The 23,576-nt window shown below is 39.1% G+C and overlaps 1 protein-coding gene across 1 annotated transcript in view; it reads right to left on the bottom strand.

Moving 5' to 3' along the window:
* Positions 1-23,576, bottom strand: part of ADAM22 (ADAM metallopeptidase domain 22) — a 128,381-nt gene that overhangs the window by 12,534 nt on the left and 92,271 nt on the right. Inside the window, exons 15-29 of the mRNA XM_034063206.1 lie at positions 22,053-22,152; positions 18,269-18,340; positions 17,466-17,558; positions 15,890-15,970; positions 15,609-15,659; positions 15,260-15,323; positions 14,636-14,741; positions 13,495-13,611; positions 12,625-12,793; positions 11,558-11,666; positions 10,518-10,608; positions 9,192-9,209; positions 6,208-6,315; positions 3,189-3,289; positions 2,550-2,616 (exon numbers count right to left, since the gene is read on the bottom strand). Coding sequence (XP_033919097.1) covers positions 2,550-2,616; positions 3,189-3,289; positions 6,208-6,315; positions 9,192-9,209; positions 10,518-10,608; positions 11,558-11,666; positions 12,625-12,793; positions 13,495-13,611; positions 14,636-14,741; positions 15,260-15,323; positions 15,609-15,659; positions 15,890-15,970; positions 17,466-17,558; positions 18,269-18,340; positions 22,053-22,152 — 1,347 coding nt within the window. The remainder of the gene's footprint in view (positions 1-2,549; positions 2,617-3,188; positions 3,290-6,207; positions 6,316-9,191; positions 9,210-10,517; positions 10,609-11,557; positions 11,667-12,624; positions 12,794-13,494; positions 13,612-14,635; positions 14,742-15,259; positions 15,324-15,608; positions 15,660-15,889; positions 15,971-17,465; positions 17,559-18,268; positions 18,341-22,052; positions 22,153-23,576) is intronic.

Below are 23,576 nucleotides of genomic sequence, written 5' to 3'. Positions count from 1 at the left end.
CGCTCAGTACTTAAGAAGTTTTGCTTAAATGATTAATGGCATGAGTCTCTATCTGGTGCTTGACTATATAAACAAAAAAATCTTGTGCATAATGTGTGCAGTTACTGCAGACTCATGCATATGTCAAATAATTTTGTAGGCAACTGTACTAGTGCACACCTGCTTAAAAAAATTAATTCAGCACAAGGTATGGCACAAATGATCCTGATTTTCTAGTGGCTAACTACGCTGTCTCCAACAATGTAGTTGGAGTTCTTCCATCTCAACAGGTATGCTTCATTGGACTCCCATGGGCTGTAACACAGTTGGACTTTCCAAATCCCATCCACAGTTTCAGAGCAGATTTCAATATTTCCTGTGTTTCACAGAGAAGGTAAGAAGGTAAATTTGTCTTGAAAAAGCCTCCATGTATTCTGAGGAATCCTCAAAGCAGCCAGCATTCTTTTTGTTTTCCTAAATGAGTAAATGCTGGCCACAGTTGGATCTTTCTCAGTCAATTTTCTCTGCTCACAAAGGCAGTTATCCCTCTAATGAGGGCCACTCTGTGCCCTTGGCAATCTTCTCCATTCTCCACCAAATTGACACAGTACATGGATCACTCAGTGGGAGCTCTCTCTCCAAGAGGTGACAGGCTTGCTAAGCAGGCTCAGACAAGCCGTGCAGTCCAGGACAGACCCCATCAGGAGACAGAGCATTTTCCTGCCTGACAGGTCTCTCCCAGGAACACACACACTGTGCTTTATCCCTAACAGTCTACTGCACAGCCCTTGGGAAGTACACGCTGCCTCCCTCTAGCACCAGCGCTGCTGATGAGCTGAGAGGCCATAACAAGCAGCACGAAGGAAAGCAGAGAATTAAGGTGGAAATTCAGGAACACCTTTAAAAGAGAAAAAAAAACCCCAAAAAACAGGGAGAAAGATTCCCAACTCATATTGTCTTTGCTACCCACTTGTTTAGTGCTCTGACGTTCTCAGAGCAAATGTATAAAATACCAGCTGAGCAGCACAGATGAAATAATATGCCCACTGGGCTTTTTTGCTTTTATGGAAACCAGTATTCTTCCCACATAGTTACATGTGCTGTAGGCTAAAAAGAGCTGATCTGGTTTCATGCTTTACAGACTGGTTTAGTCTCAGTGTACATCTCTGCTGAATCACAGAATAAACAGATCATTAATTTAAACCTCTTTTTAAACAAGTTTTGTTTAAGAAATAAAACTGGGGAATTAAGGAAAGCACAGGACAAGTTTTTAAAGAAGAATGTGCAATCTCAGTTGTACTCTTGGTAGTTTGGTCAGACTAATTTTTCTTTCATCAAACTGTCTCATGCAAGGAGAGAAGAAAATGAGCAAAATAACATTTCAGTAAGAGTTTATCAGCATGAAGACCAAGAGCACAGGAGCACTTGACAGATAAATTCCTCCAAGGGATCTAGGGCTAAAATTTCTGGTTCCATATTGCCATTTTTCCCATGCAATTTTTTAATTGCAATGTGTATAAAACTATTATTGCTGCAACTTGTAACAGAGGGTATTTTCTATGAACCTTTCTGAGCCTACTCACCTCAAGACAGTGCACCACAGGTGGAAGAAAAGTTTCAGAACAAACTGAAAATCCCCAAACTGAAGAAAGCAGGGCCCAGAGAGGAGTTAGCATTATTAGTACCAGCAGGGTTGGTATCAAGCCCATTTGCCCTTAGAGGTGCCAGTTAGTAGTAGTGATAAGGGGAAAGTGCACTGTCATCATCACTGCAGTCGAACAAGGGGTCATTCCCACGTGGCATAAGTACTGTAAGAGCAGGCCAGCACTTGACAAGCCCGGAGGCTATGTTTTCACCCATTCACTATTCATTCACAGAAGAAGCCTCAACCAGCAGGCTAAAGTACATAAGGCAGGCTCCTTCCCTGTGGGGAACACTGCACACATGGGCTCTTTGGTAAATACAAACAACAAATCAGTAAGAAAGCGACTCTAAGTCATACTGCAGAGGCCTGGGGATCAGTTGCTTTCTAAGGACTCTTGTTACCCATTTATTGCAGAGCTTACTCAAGACTGGCTGTTTCAGGCTTACAAGGATAAACTTCAGGGTACTGTCAAAGCAGACTGGTATCTCTCCTAAAACCTCCAGGCAGGTACGCAGAGATATAAATCTCTAACTCTGCAATGGCCCAACCCAAGGTGAAGACAATAGTAGGAAACAGGTTATCAGAAATTCAGTATTGAACCAGGATACACTCAGCAATGGCAGTTTACTGTAGACAAAAGCCTGCAGTGATGGTGCAGGCTGCCACCATCATTGGGAATTGCTATGTGAACGACTGGGAGGAAGCCTACATAAAAAAGAAAATTGATAGTTAATTTTTAAAGAATACATAGAAAGAGGTTGAAATACATTAACCAAACCATTTACCAGATTTATCAATCATCAAACAGAATGGGCCATAGAGCAATAATGCAGCTGTCTACTTCTCAGTACTCTTAATCTCCTTCTACAGAACACAAATATGAAAACTGTAATTTTTGGCTTTGCTTTTATAAGTTCAGACTTACTCAGTTGAATTAGACCGTGGCCTAAATCTTTTGCCTCTGACTTTCTTTCTGTTTCCTCCTATATTACCTGAAAGAAATCAAAGGATAAAGACAGACAATAAAACAACTTGAAACTCACCTGCAGCCCACGCCAAACTGTATATTCTTTTTGCATCCCCAGCAAGAGTCATTACCTCATTAGCTTTAACCATTTAAAAGTCAGGTCAGTCCCTCTTGATTTACCTCAGACCAGCTAAACCTGACACTTAGATGATCTTTCTCTACTTTTCACTGCAACTGTGCAGAGCAATAAACTCATTAATTTCAGCTTTCGTCTGAGAAAATCACTACACTTCGAGAAGATTACTAAACACTTCCTGACAAAATCACAGAAGCTGGTAAGAGTGTGAGTAGACTTCCTTATCTTTTTCATGTTAGCTCACACTAGCAGAATGAGAGAAATGTCATTTCTACATCACAAAGCATTGTGTAAAAAAAGTACTTGTGTAGGGTGCTGCTAAATCTTCATTTCAGGTTAATAACAATTAGCACAATTTTAAGGGGGCATGATGTTGTCCTAAGATCAGCTAAACTTTCAGCAGAGCAGCAATGGTGCAGAGGCTGGTTTCCACTGTGGCTAGCACAGAGGTTCACACTTACCTTGCCAAGAATTACTCCTAGGCCTCCCATTTTCACAAATGTCTGAAATATGTTTTGTGTCTGGGATCCTTTCACTCCAAGAATGAGATAATCCATTTGACCTGGAATAGGAGGGCTCAGATGCGGTTATTGTTAAGGGTGGTGTCTCACATTAGTGTTAGCTCAGCGGTTCAGAGAGTCACATTCCCGAGGCCGGTGACACAACACAGCCTAAGGTCTGTCTGCACTAGCAGAGCCTCCAGGAGTTCTGGTTAAATGCTGCAGTGACGCTTCACAGCTGTCCCTGCAGCGGTCTGGTGCGCCCATGTTCAAGAGCCACGCTTCAGCACTGCCTTCTCGCATATCTGCTGTGGAAAGCACAAACACCAGCACACACCAGATTTCCTCTGGGTTTGCAGCTCTGCCCAGCTCATAGCTGGAAGACGCTTTTCCAACTGTGCTCATCTCAAGGCTTTTTATCTCACCATCAAGAATATCCTGCCTGCAAGCTACCCACTCCCTCCCCATGCTGCTGTAGGAAAGCCTGGACTGCTTCCCTCACCCCACTGCTACCAGCCTCAGGGGCCCGAGAATCTGTGATGAGTATCCTCCCACCCACAGTTGGTAGCTCCAATGGAGGAGTGATAACTCATGTTTGCTGATTTTGAATTGTTATTATGTTTTGTCAGCCAGTCACTGCATTATGCATTTCTAATGCTAAACTTAAAGCCAAACCACCAGCCATTATATCTAGATGCTTGGTGCAAACCTAAATTTTGTTTTCCTTTTGTATTCCCTCTGGAAGCTAAAGGTGTGTGTGGTGGTGATGTCCAACATGTGGGATTTTGCAACATGCTCCCTCCTGTTGAACTACAGATGCAGTTGAGCTCTTTGCCAGAGATTTACAATTATTTGCAAAAGAGAAGAGAAGAAGAGGAAGTAGAAAACAGGTCACAATAGATGTCTTATTTATTACAAAGAATTTTTGCTTAAAGGAACTATTTCTGTTGTTTCTAAGTTTGGATACTCTTGCATTTTTCAGCCTCTGCTTTCCTTGGAGGGCAAGCATCTGAGAGATGCTCTTTAGTTTCCAGAAGACCAGGCTAAACGACAACCACACTGAAGTAAACCCAGGGCTTCATCAGTTCAAACTTAATTACAGTATGAAAGGTCTGAGAAGTAACCGACCTACTGACAGATTTTTTTAAACATTTTCTCTTCTTAAGGGTCTGTTTTCAGGTTCTCGAATGTCTCGCTATATTCTGGTTTTGGGGTTTCATAAAAGCAAGGCTTGTGTCTTAATCCTTGAACATCCTCTGAATACCAGCTAACACTTCATAGTGCCTTCCAGCATGGAGAAACCCACGCAGCTAACGACCCAGTCACTCTAACATCTTGCAAGAGATACCATCCCTGTCTGCACACAGAGCAAACCAAAACCAGCTTGGAAGGCAGGAAGTAGCACTTTGGGCATTCAAAGAGTTGCATGGAAAGACTACGTCAGCTCCACCACAATGTTAATGGAGTATTTGTCAGACTTTTCCAGACTTGACAGTGCACAACATACCTGAACTGGTGGTGGGGAACAACAAAACTCTCTAGTACAGACAGACCTTAGAAACCATTACCTTTTTTGAACAAATAATAAACAGAGACACATGAAAGAAATGAAGTATGAAAAGAAACACAGATACTGAATGAAAGAAGAAACACATTAAATGACATTCATTGAAAAAGAAACTTTTTTTTCCTAACTGGTATTCGAACCTGCTTACACAAAGCTATGAAAACTTGCTTGCCCAAGACTTTTCTTAACATTTATCCAGATGAGAGAAGATTCTCCAACACAGTGTATCATTTAAGATTAATACCTGCTCCCTGAAAAAAAATAATTTATATCCACTCACACATCTAAAAAGCTGAATTTTAAAATTAGAGATCATTAATTAATCACTGCTATAGTTTTCCTAAAAACATATTATAATAGACAGAAGCTGCATATTAGATTAAGCTGCTATACCCAAATAGAAAATGTCACCGCAAGTGTATCCCTTCCATACATTTCCCTCTACTTTCTTTGAAATAACAACAAAGAAAACGGCTTCATCAGCTGTATGGTTATAGGCTGCTCAGTAAGGTACTGAGAACTAAATTGCAGTTTTCTTATGAAGCAGTTCAGGATTGTCTATCCCTCCCACGGCACAGTGCTTCCTGTAAATTGTTTTAAAGTGCTAGCTGGAGATTTTCATAATTAAAGAATTTCTAACTCCAGAGGGATAGTGAGCATCGTGACCTAATGACCTTAGCAATTATAAACCACTCTCAATGCTTTTCAATGATTTTTCCAGTTTGAAATATTGTCCTTTTTTTAAAGTAACTAGGACAGAATTAGTGAAATCTGATCCAGGGCAAAATCTAATGCCCTCCTTGTTTACTTGTAAGAGCAAGCACAAAACTACAGAAAGTCTTTGTAGAATTATCTCCTAAGATAACAGTTGGTGATCATTTAGTAGGGTCTAGTCTAGTAAGTGGAATAAAATGCAAGTACCATCATCTTTAATGTGAGACAGCAAGAGTATTACCCAGTTCAACTCAGTGACTTAATGACACTGACACATAAAAATAGAAAATTACATTTATATTGAACATTTTATGTTTATAACTATTATTGAAGCAAGACAGTGTTCCTTTTCTTTGATTACATGACCATGTATAAGCAAGTTGTGGAGTTTTTTTTTTTGAACCAGCAATTATTATTACAGTCTACTGGAAAACAAATCTCAAGCAGGGAGATGACAAAAATTTGATAAACTGAAAATTGGTTTGCAATGGAAAACTTGTTTATTCTGGCCTAATTGTAGTAAATATCTCACAGCATCTGGGAAAAATCAGTAATCAAAGCACAAAGGATGCCATTTCAAACATTCCACAAAGAAAGAAGAAAGAATCAAACCTGCTGCAAAACAATGAAATGTTCTGACTAATGGAATAATGGGTGATGGAACAGGTAGAAATCTGAAAATGCGACAGAAAAGCAGACCTCTTCTTAGAACTAGATGCAGAGTTTGTGCTGACTCCAGGAGGCATGTCGCTATAAAAAGAGTCGGCCTCTCCAGGCTTTTTTACATAATCTCCCTGGGGTATTTGTCTAAAGTATAATAAACATCGTAGAGTCAGAAAATATGACAGGCACCAGCACACACGCAAACATGCACAAACATTAGTTCAAAAGAACAAGAGGAAAGATAGTGATCCTTGAGGAAACCTGTTAACCACACACAATAATCCTATTAATAAATAATTCAACCATCTGGAGAGAAAACTCCCACATGCTTCTGATATGTGCAGAAAAGTGGATTGTGTGGTTTTGGTAAGGGAAAACAAGGAACATTTCACTGATAAGCTCTGATCACAATTTTCAAAGTGAATAGTTTGTGGTTCTTGAGACAAATAACCATGTTCAGACATTCCAAATAGCCCACTGCGCTCATTGCAAAAAGCATCCCCAGGTACAGTACAAGCGCTACAGCCTGAGCTGAATAACATGCCTGCATCAAAAAGGAGCTCAGGAAAAGTGAATGTTTTTTTCCTTCTGAAGTGGATCCTTTCCATTTAATTTTTGTGATCATTATTGAATTTAAGAATAGCAACCAATTGAATTGTTTAGAACTCAGGAGGAGAAAAACCTCATTTATTAACTGTTTTCTTGTGCATGGGAAATAACGCCAGTGTTGGATGTTCTCAGCTACCTCAGTAGACTCAATCTGCCAAGACACACAAAAATAATTCCCCACATATCTGACAGTAGTTTATCCTTTTCCAGTACCAGAAGCTTGGTTATGGTGCATAAAACCATCTATGCTTTCGAAAGTCCTAATCAAGCTGTGCAATGTTTTTTTGCAGATAATGAATTCATAGCCAGCAGAAAAACTGCCATGCAAATATTCCAGTTACACTTCCATCAAGTTGAAAAATCCTCCTTAGTACAAGTAGCTACTTTGACAGTTGTCTGTATCATAATACCAGCAACTTAATTATCTATTCAGCCTTGCACTTCCCAAGGCCTTTTTGTCTATCCTATTAAGATGCACATTTATGAGAAGATTGATTCACAGTCAGATTGTGTCCAACTACAGACCTGAACCGGTCTCTCTTCATTCCATATCTGAATTTCTAATGCTCCTAAAGTATTTAAAATATTCAATTACAAGGCACATAAATCATTAGCATAACACAGTTCTTCCACACTATCTCCTCTAACACCTCTCAGTCTCAGTTCCTGTCCCATTCCTCAGCTGATACATGTCTGTGTTGAGAGTTCACTCAGTGTGGGCAGCTCTGCTCCCCAGATTTCCTCCAGCAAACTGTTCTCTCGCTACACCATCAGAGATAACTTCTCCCATGTAGCTTGCGCCATTAAAGCCACACTATCCCAGCCAGCAGAATTCTTGCTAATTGGCTCTTTTTATTACTTTCAGTTGACATGTTTCCATTGCTTAGCAATACCAAATACCATTCCTTATGTAATGCTCATAAATACCTCAATGTCTTGTTTTCATCTTTAAGGAGTAACCATAAACTATTAGGAAAAGGAAAAAAAAAAGGACACTCTGGAGACTCTACTGGAAATCTGTTTCTATGGAGCACTCCTTGTACATATCCAGTATTATTGTATTTGGAAGTCAGCCCACAGAACTTCATTTTCTGCATGGAGATTTAATTATTAAATATCTCCACCAACTACGAAATATCCTCCATCACCTGCAAAAGACTCAGCTTGCTTATGCTGCTTTCCACTCTGCCCATGCTGACAGACACAGCTGCAGACTGACTGCATCCTCATAGCTCTCTGTCCATACACTGATTTCTGGAGATGAGGGAATTTGAAAAAGTTAGATTCCCTAAGACTCCAATGCGAACATGCATGGGTCAGTCTCCTTCTGTATTTCAAGGTTTTAGCTGCTCTATCCTCAGCCAACACTGAAACATTGACAGCAGAGTGACAAGATGGCAATGTTAGTCTACATTTACAGATACATCATGTTCCACTAAGCAGCACCAAACCCTGAAATGCTGCATCCCTTGTGTCGGGTGACACTTCCTACCCACCAACCTCTTCGTAAGGCTTGACTTCAATAGCTTTGTCTTCTTCCTGTTCCTGCCACCCATCTGACCTTACAGTACACAGCCAGCACTTGGCAATGCTTTTCCACTTTCTTCAAGTATTTTAAGCCTGGCAGAGAAAGCACTACGCAGGCAGGGGGAATGGAGAACAAGCACAATGGGTAGCAGCAGCAACAAACAAAGCAGCAGCTTGGACCAGGAGGCAGGGATACAGGCAGAAAACAGGGGAATTTGTGAAAAACTCTTATTTATGGGCACTGGGAGAGGAAGGAGCCAACTTCTTCCCAGAAGACCCATCGGTCAGGCAGGTGACTGATCAAAGGGAGATGGTCTTCCAGAAGCCAAACCCAAGTCACTAGGAACTGTTTGGATTTTGGCCACAAGCTTAAAATGGTGAAAGCCCAGCTCTGTGCTGAAGACAGTACTGTGCTTTAGCTACAAATCAATCAAGCAGGGTGGCAGGAAAGAATGGGCTCTTCAGTTGCATAGCAATTTAACTGAATTGTATTTTTAACTGCAAAGAAGCTCCAGGCATGAATTTGTCTCAGAAGGCTCCCGAACATCATGTTGATATTAATTATTCAATTCTCAGCCTCCCAAGAACACTTTTATCTTTAATAGCAGATTTTCAGTCTCTCTTATTGGAAATATTCTCCTGTTTTCCTAAATAAGGTTGTCTACCTCAGAAGTAAACATTATTTTTGTTACTGAGTTCAGTGAAATCAGGATTTCAAGCAATACACTTATAGAATAAATACCAATTTCATACATACGAGCAAATATTCTTTAAAATATGGTAATTCATCACTTCAATTTCTTTACAGCATATAAATGAGCAAGAGAGAAGTAGAGCTATTTTCAGAGCTTTCTAATATACATTCCATTACTTTTATCACATACCTCTGCCTTCTGTAGTTTCTTTCCATACAAAGAGAAGAGAAAAAAAGAAGAATGAGTTATGAGTATACAGGTATATATGGCCAGTAAAAGAAAAAGACTGTAAAGAGAAAAGGAAAAAATACCAACCATATAGCATCCATTCTGTATGCAGAAAGAAATTTTTGCTCAAAATGTTTCTAAAGAAAACACTTTTGAAATAATCACACTAAATCAGAATAAACTTGGAAAATATATTCATGTTGATGGCTAAAGTCAGTGCTGAGCTGGAGATGAGTTTAAGTCTATTCACTGTGAAGCTGCTAGTGAAGGGTGCACCCTCCACTTCCAAAAATTAATCCCACTGGCTATGTGTGATCTCAAAATGAGCCCTTAACTTTTGGAGTTGTATTCAAAATAAAAGTCCAGATTTTCAGATACTGCCAGAAGCTAAGGGTGATACACCAAGAGAGCATATCCTACCTTTTTACTATCCTAACCTTCATGCTTTTTTCCAAATGCTTCTTTTCTTATGTATTGGAGCTTTTCCTCAGCCTAACAAAACAGCAGGGGATGTGCCAGTTCATTATGCCAAACCACTGGGGCTGTGTCCTAGCTACAGCAGTGCCTGCAAGCTGAGCCTGCCCTGCCCACCAAGCACACCAAGGACCAGTGGATGAAGGACTTCAAGAGACAGTTTCACCCAAATACAGGTGACAAAGTAAGTACCTTAAATCTTTTCTTAATACATGAAAAACACGTGAACTGCTCTGTTTTTAGAAGAAATTCACAAAAGGAGAAAAACTGAAAAAGACCGGTCAGGCTAAAATAATCCATTTTGCCTCCTAGTGAGCGGAACACTGACAGTTCTACACCACTAGAGCTTGCACCTTATTTGCAAATTACAGATCTCTCTCTTACGGAAAAAAGTGCCTGAATTAATTTCAGTTTAAGCTGACTGAATATAAACATCTATTTAAGGAAGCCTATGGTTAAATGCTTTACTGACTGACGGAAGGCTAATCTTGCTCAATCTACTTCATCATTAGGAAAGATTTATAATTGAGTCAGACTGTATTCTTGTATTTCCTTTGTCAGATACAGTAAAATCACAACCTGATCATCTACAAATAATTAAATAACTAAGAAAGAAATAAATTTCAAACCTGGATCAAGCTCTCCAAAAGCATATACACATGTAAGAATTACCTGGAAAATGCTAATACAATAAAAATGTCACTGCATAAATATATATATATATTTAGATTATGTCTGAATTGTTCTTATAACTAGACATCAGATGGAATAAATGTATTTTTAACCATATTAAGAAAAACATAATTTACTTACTTGTAACCCCAACCAGTTATTCCTAAAACGAGAGCCAACACTAAAATGGTGCCAGCAATAGCCCCTATTATTATATTTGTGCTAACAACACCTGGAAACACAAGAAAGGGGAAAAATACAGAAGGTTTTAGAAGAAAAATATACAAAACCAGTAAATGCACTGTCTTTCAAAAGCCTGCTTGGACAATTTGCACTAGGCTGATTAACTGCAGCCAGTGATATAAACTTGAAGTATAGCATGGACATAAAAAGATCATTCATAAAGCAAGCTTTGACCTTTGTGTCTGTTTCCCTTAATTGAACACTTGCTGCATGAGAAAATTGTGCCAGGTATGCCAATATAATGTTATCAATATCAAACTGCTGTAGCTTATATCCTTATAAGCTGCCTGGCAAATACATGCTTACATTGGAATAAAAGTGACTGTTTGGATTTGCTTAAATCCTTTCCACAGCTGAATAAACTAACCAAAAAAGACATTCTGGAAGATGGTAAAGCTGTCTCCTAACAAGGATTTATAATAAAAGACATTTACACCCTCATTTTTCCACAACATATCTTTCTCATGTATGTGACCCCAAAATTAATAAAAATTTTCACTCAAAAAATATGTGCCAACATTCCACATACTGGCTATGTAATAAAAGTTTTACTCTACAAATAAAAACCAATCATGTAACACTACTTTTCCATTTACATATGAAAAGTCCAAGTAGCATTTTGCTTGCCCTAATCTATTAATATACTTTGTAAAGCCACTCAGATGACTGGGACAAACAAGGTACAACTACACACACTGGTACCAGTCCTAAAAGGTTAGATGAGTGCTTGTCAGCAACACCTCTTGCACCCAGCCCCAGGTCTGAGACCTCATTCAGACACTGAGTGCTTCTGCTGTTGGAGGAGGCCAAGGGAATGAGGCTCCTAATGGTGCATCATGTTGTATGCTAACTGAAACAGTAGGAGATCTAGTTTTGCTCAATGAACCATCCTCAAATCCAAGCCTTTCCAGTTACTGATAAAAATGATAACAACGTACCTTTATTGATAGCATCTTTATCAAAATATAGGTCATCTTTGATGCGAGAACTGCAATCTTCTCCTCCCCAGAATCGGTCACAGACACACTTTATTTCATTGCTACAAACCTGCAGCCAAAATCGCAGCTCAGAATAAAATCATAAAATTGATCTAGTCCCCTAAATAGTATCTATGGTACAGGGACAGTCATACAACCCTGATTTTGCCTGCAAAGTTTTCAAAACATTTTAGATATATAGCAAATTTTAATTTATACATTAGATATAAATGTATTAAATCTATTGTTATACTTTATATATATATATGTGTAATATGTATTACGTATATTCATATATTTTAGTGTAATCTATATTTAATAGAACCATTTATAAGTGCCTTCAGAGACTGAACCTCAATGATTACTTTTTTTTTCCCAAAATTTGATGAAGCGGCTAATTTCAAATTAAAAGGGGCGTTCTAATGCAGTGCGAAAGACAAAAAACATTATGACAGAACAACTCCTTTGATCTCAGCTCAGCCATAGGGACTTGGACACCATTTCAAACTGTCTGCAGGACAAGGGGATTTGCCAGGGCTGTGCATCAAGCAGAGAAGCTGCCACTAGTCACGAGCCAGCTCACTGCCCTCTTCTCTAGAGCAAAGTAACTCTCAGAATCCAGCAACTTTATGAACCTTCTTGGCTGTTGACACAATAAAGAGGGAATGAGAAAGAGCATCTGGAAGAACAGAGACCCAAGTTTCTCAGTTCATAATACCTCTACATTCTCCAGTACATTGCCTGAGGAAATACCAATCAAGTTAACAGAGATGATAGGGAAAGAATCAATTAACAATTTTTTGTAAGACTAATACATACTCACTATGACTCATTGTTTAAGATGCCTTGACTGCTATGCATTATGTTTACTTAAGTGCCTTCTCCCCTTTTCCTTTCCAAAAGCTTCTCCAGCTTCAGAGACTTCAAGAGTCACGCTGCTGGCTTCCTGAAAGGTCTAGCAATTACATTACACAAAGCCAGGTTCTGAGCAAAAATGGAAAAAAGAATTAAGGAGTACAAGAACATACACCGTGTCCTGAACAAATCTGGCTGTCTGTGGTGCCTGGACAGGTACTGAAGTTGAAGGCCTTGATGGGGAGGCAGCGATGCTCAAGGCACACCATGCTTGGCCCACAAGGCGTCCCGTTCTCCACATAACCCAGGTCCGTCTCCTCATCAAGCTTCACATGGCCACCACTGCAAAACAACCAAGAGGACCCTGGAGACTTGTGCTGTGATTACATGGGACTTCTTGAGAGAAACTGGGCTTTGGGCTGCTGCCTTCTGTCTGCATTATACAATGCCCAGGACCAGGAAGGAATAAGTATTGGCTAATTTATCTCACTGGCCCTAATGTGAAACAAACCAAAACACAGTGTATCTACATCAAACAAATATAATGGTGAAAACAAAGACCATTCTTCCTTTGTAAGAGCCACTGTTAGATAAAACACTGAGTTTACTTGTGTAGGATTTTATTACATCTAACAATTGTGTGAAGCTATAAGAACACACCAGGTCTATAATTGTGATACAGCTAACATATGGCAAGGTATTAAGCTACCAGTTAGCTTTGGCAGTGCAGGCATATGTCTAAGTATTTGAGTACATTAAGTACTTTACAAATATTAAAGAATGTAAAATTCAGAGGCAAGAGAAGAGCATTATGTCTCTACAGGAAAAATTAACTACTACCTAGAGTGGACTGCAAAACAGCTGCATTCCCCACATGCAGTCAATTTCCTGAAGCTTAGCATAAGTTGAGCTGGAATAGTGGTTATGGGCTAATAGAAAAAAAAAATGGAAACAGTTGTTCTCCACTTAGGAATGAGAAAGCTGCTTTTCTGTGCAAGATGGATACTAATTGTCTCTGTTCTGTTCTCACAATTTCCAATTACCTGCAATTGTAGACTTTTCCAAACTGTAGGATTGACGATGTGATTTCACCATCAAGTTCTCCAAGTCTGGGCACACTGGATATATTGGAGCACAGAAGGTATCCACAAAGCACATCCCTGTGTTGAGAGAATAAACATAGCAAAATAAACTCATGGCAAAGAAAATGGGCAATCAAAAAAATGTGGTTTCCTTCACTTGCTTTGTAACATGTTTGTCATTCCTTGCTTTCCTCCTACTGACAGTAACTCCCATAAATAATGTCTTGTTTCCCAAGAAGATTATTTTCCTTTGAACTTGGTCTGGGAAAAGAATCTTTTTTATGATGTATTATCAAAAATGCTCTGAGCAATAGCAAGCAGGGAGCTGTCAAGAACAAACCACATACAGCTGATCAAAATATCCTATCAGGATATAATAACTGGCCCATAAAGGAGATCAGTAGATACTGGCTTTAAAACAACTCTCATATGACACATACATAAGGGAACTACAGACACCAAATCTAATTCAGCTGTTGAAGGGGCTTTAGGACTCGTATGCAGAGACTTATGTGTGTCAGAAAAGAAGGGTCTGGCCTCTCCCATACTACTGAGTATTTTTACTCATGTAGCTGTAATGGAACAAAAGTAGGGTTATAAGATCTACAAAGAAAGGTTGAAAAAGACACTGCTTCACCTGTAGGCAGGACTATGATTCAAATGGCATTGACAGAATGAAGAACTCATCTGAAACACCAGGATGCAGTTTGACAAGGACTGGCAAAAGGTTCAGAAATAGGCAGAAATAATCAACTACATAAATACAGAATGTGAAAAGCTGGTTTAGGCAGCAACTTGCAGGACATAGGAAAAGTTACAATACAGTGGAAACCAAACACAGTTTTGGCAATGCAATGGCACAGCATATAAGGTGAACACACTGAGACATGAAACCACAGGCTGCTTTCCTCTGCACTGCTGAGCCTCACCAAGAGTCCTAGGACAACTTTTGGTCTAAGTGCTTCCAAAGCTCAGACAGCTTCAGAATTTCCTGCACTAAGATCTGCAGAAGAAGGCTTTTTGAGCCTCTATGTGCCAGCCAAAGCACTGTATCAGAAATAAAAATTCTCATACCAGTTGCTTTCCAAATGGATTAACTTACTGTTTATTGCACTGTATCCAAGAGTCCTTGTCTCTTCCACAGTTTCCTTTCTCAGTCCCTTCAATATTCAGCTTCTCATAGCAGTACTTGTCAGCAGCTGTCACTTCTAAAAACAGAGACAAATCTCTTCTAAGATGATGAAACCTTGAAAAGCCAGGTCATAGAAAATGGGGATGAGCTATTAAAGCAAGCAGAGCTTCCTAATCTGTGAACTGCAGTACCATGGTCTGCAGGAGGTCTGTGAAACTGCACAGCATTCTCAATGGAAAGGTTTATGTTGGCACCATAGGACTGTTCTAAAATTTTGTTCGGACTGACCAGGCTTTATTGCTCTATAAGCCACTGAAATAAATCAACAAATATGTGCATATGCTCCCCAGGTGTTTATTAATGAGAATTTAAACCTAAGACCTCAGAAAAATCACCATTAAGTTATCCAACACCAGAGAAAGAGCTGGAAAAGAGGATAGAAAGACAAAATGAGGAGGGAAGAAGGGGAGTGGCATACAGTGCTAGCTGCTTTTAATGGTTCTGAATACATGTGTTCCATAATTTTTCTGAGCTAAAATAATATTTCAAGCCACATGAATTACAACCAACATAGAAGCAGTAACATTCACTCACTTTCACCCCAGATATATTTACACTGCCGGTCCCTGGTTTTACATCTTCCTCCAAAACAAATACCCTAGAAAGAAGGAAAAGATACAGACAAAGTTTCAAATCACTTGATTTTTCAAAACACCTATTTGTTTAATGTACAGATTTGATACATTCTTTCTATTGAGGCAAGTTGTATGTGATTCTACTTTCTGTTCATTTTAATTCTTAGCTCCAATATATGACGAGTACCCAAAACTCAGGAATGTTAGCAGAACAGTCCCAGGTGACTTCCAAAGATCTTACATCAAAATCCATAAAAAGCAATCTATTAAAGCAGAAAGAACATAAAACAAATTGAAGTGCTAATTACCTGCTCGTTATCACATGAATATCCATCCATTTTATGAATATTGGGAGAACACTACAGAAAGAGAAAATACCTGATAGATCACAGATCAGTCAAGCATGGAAGCAAACTATACAACAAAAGTATATGAAAAATTACTTCAGTATCATGCTGGTTTTTTCAGGATCAGCAGGTTTAATATAATTTTTATATACCTTACTATACAAAACAGTAACATTCATAGTGACTGAGAGACTACAGGTTGGGGTTTTTTTCATCTCTTGAGTAGAAAATATAAAAATCACCTGACTGGAATTTCCTGTGCAGTTCTCTGCAATATCACAGTCATTCACTGCTTCTCGGCACAAAACTCCTTTAGGTTCAAACTGAAAAAAGAAGAACAAAAAATTAATGTCTTGTTTTTTCCATATCTTGCCTGAAATTCAATGCCTCCTTAAAGTTTTAACTGAAACAAAACCAGGAAATATTCATGTGCTAACTGATGTGGTAAGACTTTCCTTTCCTTGGTGCAGACACTGAAGCCACTAGCCATTTACTGGTGCAAGTGGAACCACTCTCTGAGGCACCCCTTCCCGAGTCCAGGTCCAAGCACGGTAAGTGCTATCCTGCCACATGGGACCCCTGGGGTTTACCAAACCAATACAGCTCTGGGGATGTTGGGAACTGTTATAAATGGTCTTTTGAGTTGTCCTGACTAACACCACCTACAGACACATTTTGCAGAATTCTGCCTTTCTCTTCATTGGGTCACCCTCGCCATTCTCTATGTTGGTAAACCCTTGCTTGTGGCATTGCAAAAATAATGCAGATACACAGAAGGTTGGGGTTTTTTTTTTTCTTATAGTCTTTAATATGGTGCCTGTGCAACTTGGATGCTTGAACAAAATTCACCCACACTGGCAATCTGCTAATTTTTTTTTTACATTACATTAAAAATAAGGAATGTGCTTAGGGAAATGTGATCTGTTCCAGCATAATCTGTGCTTTTTCTTTTTTTAACGTCAGGATGAGTACAAAGTCAAGAATGTGGTCCACAGTTATTACTAATGTTCCTCCTAAGGAAATGAAACCCTCATAACAAGTCCACAGACAAAGATAAAAATATCACACATAGTACACCACAGTTTTAATAACATTAATAATAATTATCATTACTACTAAATGAGTATAAACAACTAGTTGAAGTAGTATTTAGTCAGGCTCCCTACAGCCAAGATCTGGCTAAACCTCCTTTTACTATCTGCTGATATATCAGGAAGAATACCTTATAGTTTACATTGGTCTTGATTGCCTTTACTCAATAGGATTTCAGTTAGTTCAAACTTGAGGAGACACAGGTAGACCTAACAGACACTCAGTCAGGTGTCTTTTATCTAGATAAACACTTCCGAACAATTCTGCTAACTGATATTTAGGTTTTGTTTCTGGTTGGGTTTTTTTGGTTTTTGTTTTTTATTATATCCTTTTCTCAGGCACTCTGTGGTATGATTTTCACATTCAGTCTCATGGGGCAAATCCAGAGCAACAGGTAAGGTACTGGGAGCAGCAAATGGGTAAGGATGTGCGTGTTTAAATAAGGATATGTAATGAAACCTTTGTGGAACTCCAACCTGATTCAAACTTGTCTGAAACTAGAAGGCTTTCATTCACCTCTGCATTTGATCACAGCACCTGCCCCAAGGAGCCAAGCCTTGAAGACAGAGAATAGCCCCAGACAAACCAGTTTTCAGCCCATTTTAAAGGGTAAGCATTCAGAAAAGTAATCACAAGATCTGCAAGGAAAATGACATATGCTGTGGTGTCTGCAGCAACCTGGATGCATTCCCGGCAGGATGCTGCAGTGAAGGTCACTGCCCTTACCCGGCACTTCCGACAGCAAAGCCCGTTGCTGCACTGGGAGCCTGCCGTTAGGGTGCAAGTATTGCAGCACTCTCCTCCTTCGCTGGCACACTCCTGAGGAACACACACACTTATAACAGAATACATGGGAAAAGCAGATGAACCCCAGGCTCTATTATTAATTCTTGTCTTAGCACGCTACCCAAACAGATTTTTAACCAGGCTTTTAGGCCTCTGGAGGCAGAAGACTGCACATAGTGTGGGGCATGAAGCTGCTGTTTCCTATGCAATATAGGAGACAATTTTTCTAACTTCACAGTGTCAATCATGAAATACTGACATGTTAGCACTGACCAGAGTCATGTTCCCATCTAGGAAAATACTTTCTATTACATCTTTTAAGCCCTGATTCTGCACAGGTAGCTATTACTGTTACTGTTCAGTATTTATTTTGTGGTGAGGCACTGGAATAGGCTGTTCAAGGAAGTTGTGAATGCTCCATCCCTGGCAGGTTGAAGGCCACACTGGACAGGGCCTTCAGCAACCTGGTCTACTGGGAGGTGTCCCTGCCCATGGCAGGAGGGTTGGAATTGGGTTGGTCCTTCCTAACCCAAACCATTCTATGATTCTATGATTCATTCTATGTGATGATAAAATAAAAAGCCTGTCCCACATTTTGTTAAATATCATGGAAAAAAGTGAGAAATGACAAATCCTTTGGCACGGGATCTTAAGTGTCTTCCTCCATGTAATATTAATAGCAGCGATGGGCAGTGCTAAGCCCTACAGAATCTAGTTACCAATTTAAAGTAGACTGAACTTACCGCGATTGTCCCACAGTCACACTCTTCTCCATCTTCCACAAAGCCATTGCCACATTCTGGAGGATCCAGAAGCTGCGGGGCAAAATTGGAAATCAAAGGGCATGTCTCTCCTAAGGGAATTGTTGTCATACTTACTGTGTAAAATATGGTTTTCCAGATAACATTCCAACTTAATTAACTAAAAAACAGTACCCACAACTCAGGGAAAAGCAGACTATAAACACCACAAATGAAATGTGCAGAGAATGAACAATGCTGAGAATTAATTCAGCAATACTGCCAAGTCACATGGTGTCTTCTGTGCATGAGTACCATTTTTACAGCAGATTCACTTTGAGCAGAACTCACAAAACAAAAGATGTGACAAGAAAGGAAAAAAGTCAAAACAGTATGACATTTTCATTACTTCACAGGGTTGCAATTGCTGTTGTTCTGGAATTCAAGTGAGGACTCTGTCTGAGGTTGAAGCATGTATCATAACTTCAGAAGGAATAGCCATTAAAAAATTGTCCTTTGGTAGCATGTGGCTCAACAATAAAGGGAAAGGGGAGAGGCTGGGTTTCTTTATCAGTTTGTATTGTAGTCAGATGCTTTTTCCTTCCCTTTTCCTCTACCACAGTTGAGAACTTTCAGCAGTTTTCTATAACCACGTGTCACAAGCAGATGAGAAAGTATAGCTGGTGAGGCTTCCTCCCTTTCCCTTCAGCCTCCCCACTAAACTGTAACTTAAAATGTCTAAATCCGTATATTTGTAGAAGTACTTTCCTTTCCCAGAAGCAAGACTCATTCCCCATTTTTTACATAGTATCCATGCTATGCTCTCTCCTAATGGACACTTTTACTCTGTTCTTTCTGGTTTTGTTGTTTCCTTTTTTCTCAAAATTTCTAAAGATAACCCTTCTAAAAGAAAATAAAATAGTTTATTTCCCCTGGGCATAAGAAAACATAGGAGTAGCTTTTACTACATAAATAAGAAGACATGAAATTGTGCCATCAAGACTAAAATACTGTAAATTGTCCTCCAAGTTCTCCAATTAAAATAAGATTGTTCCAGAAACCACTTTGCTTATGAGCCATCTGCACAAGCACATCACTTGTGGTGCAAAGTGTGTTTCCCTCTGGCTGCTGCCTTTCTGTCAGTAGCCCACAGGATGGAGCATCACCCCATGTACTTCACTGTGTCACAAACCAGCCTGAGGCTTGTGGCATTGGCTGCTGTTCTATTATTAGATCCCCTATTGAAATGGAAATTTGACTGCAGCATGAAATGCATGTGTAGAATTTAACATTAAATGTAAGAAAGCAAGTATCTTTAAGAATTATTAAAGAGCAGTTAAAACTACTTGCTTCCTACATATTTTTCCAGGCAACTTAACTTCTTCAGTGTCTCTAGCTGCAAATAGATGGAAGTAACAGAGCATCCTGCCTTAAAACACTAGGCCAATTTGCCGCAATACATAGGGACAGCTAAATATGAAATGGAAGAAAAAAAATTTAAATGCAAACTGGATAACTTTTCCTCTGAAGTCATAGAATTGATCCATTCATTTGAAAAAAGCATATGTTTAATCTTCTCCAGCAGTCACTGATGTAGTTTTCAGGAATACAGCTGATCTTACAGTGAAGCACTGATGAACACTGCACCTTGTCATGTCAGTTTTCTTTTATCTCATATTTCTTGGAAAGGAAAAGTAAGTCTGTGTTTCACCACTCTTGTTAGGACAAATATGTCTTTGACAGCCTTGTGAATTAGACATACGTCCACTGACAGTAACTTTAAAGCAACACAATCAACAATATATAGAAGAGTCTAAATCACCCTGGCTTCCACATCTAACTTTCACATTTCCACACGCCATTAGAGAAAATTGGAAATGCTGCCAATCTAAATTGAGCTAAGAGTAATTGTTTTTTTTGAGTGACAGATGTGTAGAGGAACATGATCACTAAAACAAGCCCAAGTAGACACGTTACACTATGGAATCAATTTAGTCAGCAAAGAAATAAACCCAGCAGTACTTCTCCCCACCTTTAATGAGATGGGAAAAAGCAAACTTATAAAACACACATGCATTTTAAAGAATGAGAAATTTGTCATGAACCAGGGCAGAAATCTTACATCTTATTAATGAATGACAATGCTTTCTCTCCACTTTTAATAGGACATTCTTTCATGAAAATGAGACCTTTGAGAGATAAGCAGACTCAGCTTCTCTGGATTTGATGCTTTCTCTTCCCCTCTCTAATACTTATTGAAATTCTGTGATTGTCAGAAGATGCACTTTTTCTCAGCTACTCCAGAATAAATGTGCATCACTCAAGATATTAATTTCTCTTTTACTTATGTGACCATCTCAGCTATCAGGTCTTTTTTTTCCACATTGACTGCCTGTCTGCCTTGCCCTCTTTCCTTTGCTTGATAAAAGACTGACATTAAATAGAGTATAACATTAATTATATATAGAAAAGAGTCACAGTCATTATCCTGATTGCACTTTAACACATGCTTCTGTAAACGGAGCAGGAATATAGTGAATCTGCTGCAAATCCTCCATTGTGGAAGCACTTACATCTTGGCTGGAGTTTCTTTAGCCTTGATTTGTATTTTTCTACCTTAAATGTCTCAGTCAATCATTTAATAGTCTTTGCATCTTTCACATGAATACACCTGTTCAGCAAGCCAAAACTGAGACAACAGAAGCAAAGAAAAGGCAAACACTATCTCAAGAGATATTCCCCCCTTCTAATTTTCAGGACTCAATACAGCAAGACCTGTGATTTCGTATTTTAGAGGCAAATTTGGAGGGGATCGGTCAGTCATTTAAGTGAGCGCCAGTGCTTTGGGAGCTCTCCTCTCCCCAAACCTTTAGGGAGGTAACACACCATACCAGATGAGGCAAGGTTCAGTGGCACTGAGGACAAGGGGCCAGCAGTGATTTGCCAGTCTCTCCTGTCTGAAGGGCTACCCAGCACAAGGCAAGGGCATGCAGAACCACACAGACTGACCTGGAAGGAGCCAACATAGGACTAAGATGATCCAAGAACTTCTCACTAGATACATTTCTCTCCCAGCAGACACAGCTGAGGGGATAACAGACCCTGGTGACAGTGACAAGGACGGTGTGGGCAGCACCTGGGGAATAAGGAGTGTGGCAAGCACCCAGCAGGCATAGGGTCTCCTAGTATCTGTTCCCTGCTCCTCAGGGCTTTCTCTCCTGCTCTGCCTCTTCCAGCCGTAGACAACTAGTCCGAGTTTTCAAACTCTGTCCTGAGATCCACTGCAAAAACTCTTCCTTCTCCAAAAAGTGAGAATACCACTTGTAACTGCTGGTGTCTAAAAAGCTGCTGGGGTGCACAGTAGTGGACCCCCTGCAGAGGCTCTAGGAGCCTTTGTTTCATCCCAGGACAGATGTGAAAAAAAAGTAATCTTACTTCAGCTTCCAGAGATGAAATGAACTGTGCAAAAGTTTACCAAGACACTTGAAACCTCATCAAATAAATTCAGCACCATATTGTATATTCAATATTCTGAACAAATTGCCTGAGGGATGGTTCTAGAACAAAGCCTGTGAGAACTCTGCTGGACATGAAACCACTTAGTAAAAAAATATTTAATTTCCAAGCTAGTATGAACTAAAATAAGCTACTTTCACTCATATATCACCAGAAAATTTAGACGGAACTAGAAATATCAGAATTACAGATGTTATTTTTTTTCTAACATTACCCTTTTCATTCTTCCTGGTTTCATCTATATTAGAAATAGAAGTAAGTTCATACTTACTTTGGTTGGTTTATTGAAAAGGCAGGCTCCACCTCCACTGTTTAAAAATTCATGATACTCTTCAATATCACACTTGGAGAACTTGCTTGGAAGATAATACCTGCACAGAAAGAAGGTGGCAGGATTACTTTCTGTAGTGCTTTTTACACTACATTTCTTTTCTTTTTTTTTTTTTCAAAATAGGAGGAGAAATATAACACTTCAGAGAAATACACCACTACAGAATCAGGGTGACTATCTGCCTGTGACTCTATCTAATTTGTAAATTGTTTTAGTAAATGACGAAGAACTTTCAGCAATGACACAGAGCTCATAGAAAGTGAGAGGTCTAAAACATTTCACTAAGTTATTTCATGCAAAATAGCACAAATCTTACTACACAGTGTGTAGTTCTCACAAGCATGACCTGTTTCACTAACAGGCCTGATCTCACTTATTTCTTCCTATACATACTGCAGAAAACAAAGATTGCTCATAGTTAATTTCCCTCCTATATGAAATTGCTCTCCTGCCCTACAGAATTTTTATATATTTTATATAATGGAGTTATACCATTTAAAAACACGTCTAACAAACATCAGATAACATTTTGGTTTCCCCCTCTCCTGTGCCCCCCTGAATAAATTTCATTCAAGTACAGAGATTTAACCTAAGGCATAGTATACCACCTAAAAGTAATATGATGAGAGAATCATATTCTCAAAGAGAATCTTTTCATTAATCCTTTCTACAGGGAAAGATTTTTTCCCAAAGTAACTTTAGTGATCTTTATATTTAGGTTCTTACTCATGAAAGTATTTATGCTTCAAGCAGCTTTTGATGTCTCACGGGCTTTCCTGTATCAGCTTATCACTGGATAAGAAAATATTAGCAGAAATGCCATACAAAATAATTCTGCATTCCAGGGAGTGATGGCTTGCAAAACCTTTTCAATCTATAGTGTTTATGATTTAAGTCTTAAGACAACAGAGACTGTGGGATTCACCAACCTTCATCGAAAAGCTAGGTGCTTATAAGTAATTATTTGACAGATTTGGACTTCAGAAAAGAATTTAAAGACTATTAGATAACAAATCACTTTTAAAGAATAAAAAATGCTTCTAAGTTTGTTCTTTTAACAAACCAAAAATTAGAAAAATCCTACCTAGTATATTTTTAGGTCCACAAGGTGAAAAAGGCACAAATTCACACTTCGAAGGAGCTTTGAATGAAATATGCTTCTTGGTTCAAAAGTGTTCTGACAACAGAGCTATTGTAGGTTAGTTTGAAATGAATTTAAAAATTTGGAGCACTATCTGTATCTAAAACTAGACTACAGTTTAATTTATACACATGACAGAAGATAGGCAATATGAAGATCTGAATAGACATGTTAGAAAACATTAAATTTCATCTAGCAGCAAAAATTTGCTGATTCACTAGTCATCAGATGAAAACTCTCCAGTGACATTATATGTGGGTATAAGCACATTCAGCCTCCAATGGGCACAGTATTTCTGCCATTTCCACAGAAACTGGAGGACA

This window comes from Melopsittacus undulatus, chromosome 1, assembly GCF_012275295.1.
Source record: "Melopsittacus undulatus isolate bMelUnd1 chromosome 1, bMelUnd1.mat.Z, whole genome shotgun sequence".
Taxonomy (NCBI): Eukaryota; Metazoa; Chordata; class Aves; order Psittaciformes; family Psittaculidae; genus Melopsittacus; species Melopsittacus undulatus.
The sequence above is the reverse complement of the archived record's forward strand: the minus strand, read 5'-3'. Positions and strand labels throughout refer to the sequence as shown.